Genomic DNA, 12508 nt, shown 5'->3' with positions numbered 1-12508 from the left:
CGGCAGCGTGGACAGTCAAAGGCGGCAGTGGCTTCGTCTCAGCACCGACAGTCCCGGCGGCCTTGGTGGAGGGGACCCTCCGGCTCTCTCCTCAGTTCCTCGCTCCTCGCCTGGGGAGAGCGCGGCGCTGTCCCGGAAGAGGCGGCTGGAAGGCAGTCCGAGCAGACCCGAGAGAGGGCAGTGGGGCTCGAAGAGTTGGCAGGCGTGAGGCAGATAGCCAGGCGAGAAGGAGACGGTCGCTGTTGTCCTCATTTCTGGTCCTAGCGATGGGGGAACAGCTGGGGACGCGGGAACTTTGAAGGCAACGAGTTCCAGGGTTTGAGGCTTGCAAGCTCCTGTGGAACTCCAGAGTCTCTCCGTCCCAACAGCAGTACCGGAAGCATCTCCGACCCCACCGGGGCCCTTGTACTGCCAGAGAAGAAGTTCTTTGCAACTTCGTCCCAGGCGTCTGAGAGCCAGTTGCAAAGAGGCTGAGGGGCAAGTCGGAGCCCCAGGGACTCCCCACCGCAGAAGAGAAAGGATCTGGAGGAGACCGAGGGATCGAGGGGGGATCCCAGAGCAGCGAGGCTGCGGAATCAGTCTGGCATCCCGCGGGCCTCGCTGCTCCCTGAGTGCAGCTACGGACTGTGTGTTTCGGTGCCTCCTCAAAGCTGCTCCCACCAGGGATCAGGGGACTCCTAGCCGTCCTGGAGGTGGGCCCCTACGCTATGTCCCCGAAGCCGCGGGCGCCTTGGCGGCAGCTACCCGCGGCCGAACCGGGAGCCGCCGCTTGAGCCAGCCAGGAAGCGAAGCCGGCAGAGTTGGTCGCCGGCTCCCAGACTGTGCTAGCGCCGTTTCCTGCCTCTGCGCTGACAATCTTCGGCAGGGAGACTGAGAGTGACCCCAGGTTCCAGCGGTGTTTTCTGAGCTCGTCTTGCACGGTGCCCAGCCTGGTGGCGTGGCTCCCTAGCCGCCCTGGGCAGCCCCTTGGCGCCGGGAGGCGGCAGCCTGGGCCGGCCTGCAGTCTGGAGCACCCCGATGGAAATACACTGTAAGCACGACCCGTTTGCATCCATGCATAGTAAGTAGGCGGCGTGATCGCTTCTCTCACTCTCCGGCCGGGACTGGGTTGGGGGTTCCGGACCGCGGGGCAGGTACTAAGACCCGGAGAACCCCGGACCTCTGTGGCTGTCTAGCCAACTTTGCAAACTGTAAAGGCTCCTAGGCCGAGGACTGGAACAACGGCCAGAACAACTTGGTCGGGAAATCCCGGCTCCAGCAACGCTTAGCACAGGCAGTCAGCTGCAGCCTTTCCCTGGCTCCAGCAGCAACAACTCAGCATCCAGAGAGCCTTGCCTTAGGACTTGTAGAGGGCTCCGGGCCAGTTGGAGGGCAAGAAGTTTTAGTGAGAGGTCAGTCTGATTCTCAGACAGCGCCCCGCATCCCAATCCTGATGGCGTCTTTTTTCAGCCAAGGGGCTGATCAAGACTAGTGCTTGGAGGGAAAGTGGATCCCTGACCAGTTTCTGAATGCGTGAAGGGAGAGGTTGAGAGCTAAGAGAGGACAGGAGGTCCGAGGATGAGGTCCTGGAGTTGAGCAAGGGCATTTGAGAAATCAACGAAGTCGTGGTCCCTGAGCTAATCACTGGCTTAGGATACAGCCAGTTCATACAGAGACCCTTAAAGAACCCACTGGGTCCTTCTCTGTATGATTCCTGGCTCATGATGGCTCCTTTCCGAGAGAGAGAGAGAGAGAGAGAGAGAGAGAGAGAGAGAGAGAGAGAGAGGCCAATTAGTCACTACACAGGCAACTCAGCCTCCTGAAAGCCGCTGAGTGTGTAGGAGACGGGAAAGGTCATTTTGGGTTCGGGCAAGGCCCTCCTGGCTACCTTACTGGAGGGATCCAGCCAGTTCACCCACTGGTACAGCCTCCTGTGAGATGAGTGCTCCTCTCAGGGTGAGTTACCGCCAGATTAGATTCGGAGATTTCAAGGAAATTCCAAGTGGAACGAATCGCGCCTTCTGTTGGCAGTAGAGCTGGCCGGGAAAGCGCCAGGCTTTGGCTTTGGCAGCCTCCAGTCCGATGACCGGCGCCGGTCTCTGCTAGCTGGAGGTCAGGACTTGCTCCCTGGTTCGGAGCCCATCCCAACCTCTGCTCTTCTCCGACAGTTGGGGATCTGGCTTCCCTAACCATGGTCCCTATTTAACAAAGGCAGCAGAGACCCCGTTGGAGAGAAGGCGAACTTCCAGGGTGAGAATATGTGTCTTACATGGAGGGCTGAGTGGCCAGGTAAGCAGGGGGAGGCTTGTTTGGGCAGCGGGGGTGGCTACAGGAAGGTCAGTTTCTCTTTGTGTCAATATCTCGAGTCCGAAGTAATCCTCTGAAGCGGTGGGGCTGTTTGCTCCGGAAAGCCTGCTTGCTCTGGTCCCAACCCAAACGATTCCTCACGGTTTAGGGCCGGTGCCCAAATGACTTCTAGTTCATGGTGACCCCAGCGACCTCCACCGTCTTTTTCTGGTCAGACTTGAGCCTGGCTCTGGTCTTACAGAATGAGCCAGAAAACAAATGAATTGGGGGTAATACTCAGAAATGTAAGCCCTTGGCTCAGCAGGAAGTGACTGGGGAATAAGATGGGGAGGACTGACTGGCCTCTGTGCTTCTCCTTGGTGGTAAGAATCCACAGGCCTTTGCTACTTCCTTCTGCCTAGAGCAGGGTTGTTCAGAGGTCGTGCCAGAGCCCTTGGGAGATAGCTTAAGAGTTGATGGTCTCCCCGCTGTGCATCAGCTTGGAGATGGCAGCTTCTTCCAGGTGCTACTTAACCAACTGCTAATTTCTGTGCCTCCTTACCCTGGCCTTCGGTCTGTCCCAGCTTTCCATTTTCAATTTCCCTGGCAGAACAGAGGGGCTGGGCCCCAGCTAGTCTAGTTTTCAAAGTTGGTGCAAGTTCTTGTTTTCTTTATAAAAAGCTTTGGTTTTGACACCCAAAACTGTTTGCTTGCACAATACAGGCCTGCTTTGGTGCCCAATTTGTGGGCAGTAAGGATGGGATGGGGCAAATAGATCCAAGAAGATGGGCAGGATAAAAAATAGGGGCCCGGACAAAGTCCCACCTCCTCATTTTTCTGCCCCTGGTCAGCCCCTCCACCTTCTGAGCAGTATCAGTTTTGTGGGAAGGGCCAGGTACTGCCAGGAAATGTCAGGAAATGAATTCAGAGTTGCCCCACCCCTATAACATGTTCATCATTCACATCACTCCCCCAAGATGTTTCCTTCTCCCAAGCATCTGTACCAATCACAAAGCACTTCTGTAACTATTGCCCTTCCTGAACGTCACCCAGACCTTCAATTATACCCATTTTCTAGAATATGATGATGAGGTCAAAGAGGCAAAAGGATTGACAGAAGTTCACATGGGTAAAGCTGAAGCTAGTTCTTGGGTCTCCCTGGCATAAACATTGGGCTCTGGAGGATTTGTGGAAATGGAGAGAAGGACTCATCTCCAGAGAGGGCAGTGGACTGTTAGGGTGAGTATACTTGTGCAAGGCTCTCACTCTGTGTAATCCAACCATATCTGTGTCTACAACCCCACTTTTCATATGTGTCAGCACCTATCTACCCATTGGAGAGTCCACTGGGGAGAATTCATCCCTGCCCTTTCCTTATGCTTCTATTTGCATGTCTGTATACACTTCATTTTTTCTCTCTGGTGAATCTAGAAAGAATTTCACTGACCATGTGGGTCCTGCAGTCCAATCTACAGCTGAATGAGCAGAGTCCCTCCCCTCAAGACATTATAGACAGCCGTGATCTTTGGGGTATGGGCAGAACCTTGATGTGCAGCATGTCCTTATCAGGGCCTGAGTAGCATCTGTGGAAGTCAACTCCTTCCAGATCAGAGCTACAAAAGCCCTTAGGAGTATCTTCAATTCAATCCTTCTTTCTCCAACTCCCTCTAAATCCCATTCTATCTGCCCTGTGAAAACTGGCTTGTGTTCTTCTTTTATTTGTTTCTTAGTTTTGACCTGATTTATTTGTTCATCTCTGTGCCAGTCTTTCTCTAAATTGTACTTTTCTCAGAAAATGTAGCACTTTTTCAGTAAATGAGTCCTAACTTTTATTGATGCCCTGTAGCTAGAGTCCACAGGAATCAGAGACTGGGACTTGGGTTCTCCAAGGACATACAGAGCTGGAGTTGGGGACCCCAGGCAAACAAAAGTCCCTCTTTACAGAAGTCTCTGTCTTACAGATATCTCCTTTCTAGACATTCCCTATTTTCTCTTCTTAATCTGTTCTGGTTTTTTCATTCTGTTTCTTCTCTGCCTGCCTAATCTGCTTTCTTTCCAAGAATGTCTCTACTGTCTGTCTCATGTAGTTCTTACTCTTTACATCCTTCCCACATATTTCTCTTTTCCTCTTTTCTTCCCTAGGTTTACCTCCTCTCTTCCAGACTTTTGGCTTCCCTTCTTTCTAATCCCAGGATCAATGACTTTTCTCAGATCACATTTGTAAAATTTCCTCACTCACTCTCTCAAAGAGCTCTATTGGATAGTACCTTTCTCTCTCCCTTTCCCCCTCTCCCTCCCTCCTTCTCCCTTCCTTTTCTTTCTTTTCTTTTTTTTTAATGTCTGGGATGTTTCAGAACAATCATAACTGATTAAACTTGATTTTGAAAATCAGAGAAAAATTCAGCTTAGAACTGGAACTAAGTGCTTCAATCATCTATACAATTGTGTTTTTCTTTAAAATGAGCTTCAGCTTAGAAATTTTAAAAAATATTCATGGAAACTTTAGTGGATTGTTTGGTCAGTTTTAAGGATATAGGTTATGCTATACATGTTTTGCCTCCTTTATTTTAGATGTTGTTCATGCACATGGGTATAGATGAGTGCTGGGAGAAAATGGCTGAGATGAGGTGTCTGTTTTATGTTTTAGAGTTCGAGTGTGTATATGTGTGTGACCTCCTCGGAAGTGCTGTGGCTTCCCTTATACAGTCCAGTTTCATCCCAGTCAGTCCCAGTTAAGGAGTTTCTCCCTCCTTGGCTTCTGAGATGCCAGCAGCATCACTATATGCCTGGACTTGGCTTTTGGCTCCAATCCCCAGCAATATCAGTTAGTGGCTGATTAATGGCTTACAAGGTCAATGATGTTGCTACATTGGATCACTTCGTGTTTACTGGTTTGGCTTTTCAATTTACTTAGGTCCCTGTTTCCCTCCAGATGGACTGTGATGTAAGAGAACAGAACATATGCATTGCATGGACTCCTTTTACTTAAAATCCATCCCAGAGCTGTTGTAAAAAACGGACTCAGAAGCTTGCTTCAGCCGCCCCCCCCCAACCATCTTAAAGCTGCTTGTCAGTTGCAAAGTGCTCCAATAATTCCAGGGAAATGCCTTTATAACAAATCTCGATGCAGTGAAGTGGAATGTGCTGTGTGTAGAAGATCCCATGACCCATTTCTTTTGTGTACTCTGAGAGGGTACAGTGGTCAAGTCTGCATGTCAGCCTCACCTTCTTAAATGATTTAAAAAATTTAAAAAAAATTAAGACAGTGGTTAGATTTTGTCTCAGTACTCTGCAGATACTATTAATTTTTTCAAAACTCCTTAGCACTTGAATTAGATTGAATTGATTTAAAAACATTTGTTTTCCCGAGAGGAAGGTTGACTGATGCAGCCCTTTTTACTTTTAAAAACATTTGTTAAAAAGAAAGAGTTGAGGTTTTTCCTCTTTAAATTTGATGTATTTTAAAAAACACAAATTTTTCTCTGCATAATCTTCTTTAGACTTAGGCATCATGTAATAAGTTGTACCTTTGTATAATTTATAGTTAGTATAAATTAGAGTCTTCCCATATTTCATTGTTTAAAAAATTTCTGAGGAAAATGCTAGTAATTAAAGAAAACACAGGATAGTAATACTTGCTGTCAATGGCTCAAGTAACTGGCTGCAGAAGGACAAAGGCTAAGATTAATTTTAAAAAGCAATCTAGGTTCCTCATGTAGACTGCACAATTGGATTTCAGGCACACAAGACACCCAGTCTGCTGGCCATTTGTGAACAGAGGGACTTTGGGTGCTCACAGTGGTTTCTACTATGTGACTGGTTCTAACCACCCTTCCCCTTGCCTTTTGTTTCTGATCTGTTTCAGGACATGGAGGAGTGAATCAGCTTGGGGGGGTTTTTGTGAATGGACGGCCACTCCCGGATGTAGTCCGCCAAAGGATAGTGGAACTTGCTCATCAAGGTGTCAGGCCCTGCGACATCTCCAGGCAGCTTCGGGTCAGCCATGGTTGTGTCAGCAAAATTCTTGGCAGGTAAAGGCAGGAGCTCCAGGCTTCCCTTGATCTTTCAAATAAAGACCTAAAAGATGATCCAGCAATTGTCTGATGTGCCCATGTCATAGTGAGGATCACTGTGGCATTTTGCTCTATGTGCACAGCAATTTAGAGGTTAAAAGTCTTCTTGACACCATTCAGTTCAAAGTAGCCCCGGGAAACCCCTCTCTCAAGTAACACGTGGCATACAATGACTGAGAAGGGACTGGTTTCCCGAAGGTTTGATGAATTATTCTAAAGAACATAAGAGTAAGAAGTATTCAGGAATTTCCCCTGCACATCTTAGGTGAGCTCAGGATTGGTGAGCAGGGTTGGATGGAGAATCTGTGTTATAATATCACACAACCAGAGTTCAATGTTTCTTTTTCTTTTCTTTTCTCTTTGTGGGGGTATTGAAACCAAGGCCTTGCACATGATAAGCACATGCTCTACCACTGAGCTATGTCACCAGCCCTCAGTGTTTCACTTTAATATTTTTGAAAAGCATATTCTACTTTCAAAAGTCAGCCATCATTTTCAGTTTTGGGTTATCATCAGCCTCATTAGGCTGAGCTGAAGTATTTTCCTTCTATATGTTTTGTTTTCTTTGTAGTGACAAGCATCCGAAGTATGTATAAATTAGAAAGGAGAAAAAGAAACTAGCACACACTAACTCTCAAATTTGACATTTGAAAGTTGCTACTTGACCCAGCAATTTGCTGCAAGCAAAATACTAACAATGACGTTTCTCCCAGAGGGATGTATATAGCCTTTTAGTGTTACCATTTATTTTCTCAGTAGCCTCAGTGTGATCCAGTGAAGCATGTTTTAAGATGAGGAAACAAACCAAGTGAGCTGGAGTGACTAAGCCAGGTTTATCAGTCTGTCCATGGCTTGGGATGAAGCCTGAAGAACTCCTGAGCCATCTATATCTCTCCCCATATCCCCAGAACACAGGCAGAGGTTTGTTTTCAGGAACATAATTGTTCTAGGTCTGTCCTGGCAGACAGGAGCACGTTCAGGCTTAGCTGGTCAGTGCTTTCTCTTTCTTTCACCGGGCCACAAAACAACCATTGTCCTGTAGCTTGTGTTACAGTTTGAGAACAGGTGCCTGAATACAAAATAAATATTCTGAAGTATGTCAGTAACATTGTGACCTTCTGCTTGGTCTTGCCCTTCCATCTGCTGGAATTCAAGAAATTCTCACAGATGAAGGAAAGAGCAGTGCCAAATAACCTTGCAGAGTCTTGCTTGAGGCCAAAGAAAGGAGTTTCAGGACCAAGGGTCTGGCAGCTTCTTTAGGGCCCTCGATCCCCCTGTTCCTTTCTTCTCTTCCTAGTGCAGGTCACCTCAGCTGTGGAGGCTGAGGTTCCGCTCCTCTTTAACACTCATCAGCAAATGAGCGCCAGCCAGGATGCAGAGTATTTCAGGACATCGGCCTTGCTAGATGGTGCCTTTAAAAAGGAGGATGAGAGCTGAGAGTAGCAGAAGAAAGTAGAAGATAGGAAGGTAGAGAAAAGAGAGGGGAAACAAAGAGGAAAGAAAATGATTTTAAAAAGAAATAGAAAGAGACAGAAGCAAGGACAAGAAAAGAGAGAAAAAGAGAGAAAAGAAATATTTTAGGCTATCTCAGCATCAGACTTCTAGAGCTGAATGAATCTCAGATATATCTTCTTGTGAAGCTTCTTTGTACTGAAGGGAGAGGGAGAGAGAAAGAAGGCCCTTCCTTTGTTTTTGCTGAGACATCTTTGCTGAGCCGACATTTTGCTTGCTGTTTGAAATCTTTGAGACACCGAGCCTTTCTCCAAGGGGACATCCAAAAGCTGAGTCCTCATGTTCTACTTCACATGGAGACTAAGGGGCATAGGGGCCTTTCCAAGCCCAGATGGCAGCCTCCCACAGCCCAGAATAGATTTGTCACTAGGTAGAGTGGCACTCGCAAGTTACGCGCCGCTCCGGTGCCTGGCCGTTTAAGTTGTCAACAATAAATTGGAATTTCATAGCTCATTATTTTCATAACTAAGAACTACAGTGGACAAAATGTCACTCTAATTAGAACTGCCTTTTAAGAAATAAGTTCAGCCCTAAAACAGTGTGACTGGGAATTTCTGAACTGGGGATGTTCCATCCACAGATTTTTTTTTTTTTTTGTCACCGGAGAATTTGACGGACACTCATGAGATGACAGATTGTAGATAACATGCAGTGTGGTGGCAGTGGTTTTCAGAGGCTGTGTGGCAAGGCAGGCAAAGTCCCTGAGGCAGACAGGCAGGGACCCCTGTCCCCTCAGGAAGGTGGGCAGTCTGCCAGGAGTGTGGGCATTCTGTCCAGAGCTCAAGGCTGCAGAGAGGCTGGAGAGGCACAGTTTGGTGGCATGCAAGGCTGAGTTAAATCCACTCTGAGCCCGGCTGTTGAATTCTCTCCCTGAAGCCTGATTATTTGGAATTGGATAATTTACACAGTAAAAATAAACATTTTAATGGGGATTTTAATACTCAACTTGTGCTCTTTATTTTATGCTTCGCAAAAGGTTTTTTGGTATTTTTGTCTTCATAACAACTCTACAAGCAGGGAAGACCTCTCCCCACTGTGCTATAGGTGGGATAACTGAAGCCTAGAGAGGCTGAGTTGGCCAGGATCACACAGCCACTGAGCGTCAGGACCACTGACAAGCACCCACTTCTTGCCTTCCAAACCAATGCTCTCTGCACTAAAGGACACTGTGTATTGGTGGCTGCTGTATGTCTTTTGTCTGTGAGCCAAAGGGCTGCATGGCTGTTTTACTGAGATGAAAAGAGGGTTATTAAGTCTGAATCCTCACTTGACACAGTTGCGAGTTGGGGTTTCAGGAATGTCAGTGCTGCCTTCCAAAGGCCTGGCCCATGTCAGTCAAAAGGGAGACAGAGACCTCTCATGACAAGACCATGGCCTCCCATGGTGTGCACTGCTCAGGTGGGATGGGTGGGGAACCCTGAGTGCTGTAACCCACCAGCCTTGTGTTTGGAGGGGGAGTCTTCATCCTGCCATCCTCCGGTTGCTGTGGAGATGGTGCAGTCCCATTTGACGATCATATTTTGAATATCCTACATCTGTAACTCTTGCCCTGAAACTGTCCCCATCGTAACAGGCACTTCTTGACTATTCATTCAGTGCATGAATGAAAGCTGCATGTGAAAATACCTGTGAAACAGTAAAGCTCTCTACAAATGCAAGGAATCATCATTAATATAATTTAAAATTTTGTTACCAAAGTAGTAGTTGCCCTAGAGGGAAGTGCACTAAATTCAGAGTGAGGTTTGAAAGCTGGGGCTGTCTTTAGCTTCCAGAAGTTAGATGAGACAGACTTTTGATCATCTATTTTACCTTCTGTGAAGCCCTGCTGGCCTCAAAGGCTTGGTATAAGGATCAAGACAATTTAAAGAAGCACTCTATAAACTGTAGAGTGCTGTGCCTCAATAATGGGTTGTTGTGTTTTAGTAAGAATTGACTTTCTATTGTAAAATTGGCAGGACAGTTGGAGATTGTTGTATGCCTGGATTTACATCTTTTCTAGATTTTTTTTAACAAGAAAAAAAAGTGGATATTTTGAAAAAGCTGTTATGACTAATAATTTTTCCAGCAATTACAGAAAATTACTTTCAGTAGTTTTTCAGAAAGAGGGAGGGATAGATTGAGTTTTGTTTCATGGCAAAATTTTGTAATGACTCACTCTTCTCAATGAAAAATAGAATTTTTACTTCTGCTTCACTGCTTCTAAATTACTTCTTTTCTTCTAGTATATTCACTAACACAGCCCTAAACAGACTTTCTTGGCCTGAGAATTTCAGCACCTATGAATGTTACCTGTTATTGTTCCTGGATGACATTTCTACTCATCCTAGAATTATCTCATACTCTTCCCTCTTGTAAACTCTTGTTAGGTTGAAATATTTTTAGTTATTTTTAAAATGTTTTTTTAATTAAAAATTTCAACTGTAAGATAATCTCTTTTGGAAGAAGAGACCAAAATTCTCCCAGTAAATATTGAGAGAGACATCCAGTGACAGCTTATATTTAGAAGAAGCACCGAGTCATTTTTTCCCCCTGAAAAGATCTTTCATGGCACTCTTCTCCCTGGTCTCGGTTTTACTATAAAACCCTGACATCCTATTTGCATTAACGAGGAAAAGCTGATAGCATGGAAATGCCCTTAGAAACAGCCATTTACCTCAGGGGAGGTTCTTGGAAGAACTGCCGAGACTTGTGGTTGGTTTTTTTGATCACTTGTGTTTTGACTTCCAAAACACATTTTCTATTAATTCTGGAATCCAGCGCTCCTTTTAATTTTACAGCACTGTTTTCCTTTATGGGAAAATAAGTTGTATTTTAGCATACAGTTTCACAGAATCTTGGGAATTCTGCTAAGGGATAGAACAGCAGGCAAATCAAAGGTCTAAATCCCTTTCTTGGGGGAAATTTTAGTTCAAGAGTTATATCCTCAGTTCTAGCTTGGCCACTTGTTCTTGGGTAACCTTGAGGAAGCCATTTAACTGCTATGAATCTCTGTTCTGTGTCACAGAGAAGTGGCCATTTATTTGTTCATTTACTCATTCATTCAAAAAAATTTATGTGCCTTAGCACTGTGGAGGATCAAATGGGAAAACTGACTTGAAAATGTTTTGTAAACCATAAAATGGTAGTTGAATGTGAGTTAATTTTTGTCAATACGTAGGAAATATCAGTCGTGTATTAAATTAAAAATTTTCTAGTAACACATGAAGAAAAGTAAAAAAGATAATTACTTTTGATTGCATATTTTATTTAACATGTTATATAAAAATCATCATTTCAACATATGACCAATATAAAAATTATTAGTGAGCGATTTTACATTTTTTTATATTAGGTTTTAAAAATCTGATTTCTGGTTTACATTTGTAGTACATCTCAATTCACACTAGCCATATTTCAAATGTTCGTGTATTCTGCTGGTTCCTTGTGGCTAAACTCCTTTCTCCTTTGGTCCTAGGTATTATGAGACAGGAAGCATTAAGCCGGGGGTAATTGGAGGATCCAAACCAAAGGTTGCCACTCCCAAAGTGGTGGAAAAAATTGCTGAGTATAAACGCCAAAATCCCACCATGTTTGCCTGGGAGATCAGGGACCGGCTGCTGGCAGAGAGAGTTTGTGACAATGACACAGTGCCTAGCGTCAGTTCCATCAACAGGTGAGGGACTGGTGCTTGTGAGGGTCTGGGGATTGGAATAGGGTTCCTGAATGGTCTGTGTGTATCTTCCCTGAAGATCTGGTCTCTCCTTTTATCAAAGGTCTTTATAGACTAGCGGAGAAGAGGAGTGTTAATGGGGCCTGCAGAGTCTGTTTCCTTTCCCCTCTTTTCTTCAAAGTGGGCAGAAATTGTAGGCCTTCAGAGAGAAGACCACACCAATAGCCTGGTTGCCTGAGAATTGTGAGCCCAGAGTGATTTCAATCACTCCCCTCATCATTCAGTGGTGTAGAGCACTTGGCAGTGAATTGTCTTGAGTAAGCTTTCACAAATGTCCTCGTCCCGGCCAGCCAAGGCTCAGTGTCTTAGCACTAGTTTTTGTCAGTGGTTCCAAGGAAGAAAATCCTGCCTCCAGTTTGGGCAAAGGTTGAGCCAGTGAATGGAGCAAGCAGAGCTCTCACTCGACATTAGGAGATTTGGCTCCTTGTTCCTGCTCAGCCACCAACTGGAAATAAGACCTTGATGACTTGCTCTGAAAGCCCAGGACCATCGTGGTCCTGTTGTGGGCCTTGTGTCTCCAAGAATGAGGTCCTGATATTATGATGCTGTGGAGCGAGGGGACTGCCTCTCCTAAACTTCCCCCAGTCTCATCCACAGAGAGAGAAACACTAGGATACCAGGTACAGGATCTTTGTGAGAGCCACAATGGCTTCCTCTCCTTTCTAGGCTGACCCAAGCTACAGTGAATGGGACTCAGAGCCTTAAAAATAAAATTTATTTTAATTTATTTATTTTCTTAGCAATGCCAGTGATTGAACCCAGGGCTTCATCATGGTAGGCTGAGCTATACCCTTGGCACTAAAAATAAATTTCTGGAAGACAATTTTTTATTGTAGACAGTGTTGTCTCAGCTCCATTTAAACCCATGAAGTCAGGAACAAGGTTGTGAGATGAACAGAAATGATTGTTCTTAAATTCCACAAAGAAAAGAGAAGCCAGCAGACTGGAA

The 12508-nt window shown here is 45.6% G+C and overlaps 1 protein-coding gene across 2 annotated transcripts in view; it reads left to right on the top strand.

Annotated features, from left to right (window-relative positions):
• The window catches only part of Pax5 (paired box 5), a 175833-nt gene that overhangs the window by 6354 nt on the left and 156971 nt on the right, over positions 1–12508 (top strand). The window contains exons 1-3 of one of the 2 annotated variants that reach the window (XM_010619397.2): positions 1018–1060; positions 6131–6296; positions 11305–11502. In XM_010619397.2, the coding sequence (XP_010617699.1) occupies positions 1018–1060; positions 6131–6296; positions 11305–11502 (407 nt within the window). Of the gene's footprint in view, positions 1–1017; positions 1061–6130; positions 6297–11304; positions 11503–12508 lie in introns of those variants that run through there. The other variant, XM_033759183.1, reaches the window with a different exon arrangement.

Source organism: Fukomys damarensis, unplaced genomic scaffold (genome assembly GCF_012274545.1).
Source record: "Fukomys damarensis isolate Sample0158 unplaced genomic scaffold, DMR_v1.0_HiC HiC_scaffold_36, whole genome shotgun sequence".
NCBI lineage: Eukaryota > Metazoa > Chordata > Mammalia > Rodentia > Bathyergidae > Fukomys > Fukomys damarensis.
The sequence above is the reverse complement of the archived record's forward strand: the minus strand, read 5'-3'. Positions and strand labels throughout refer to the sequence as shown.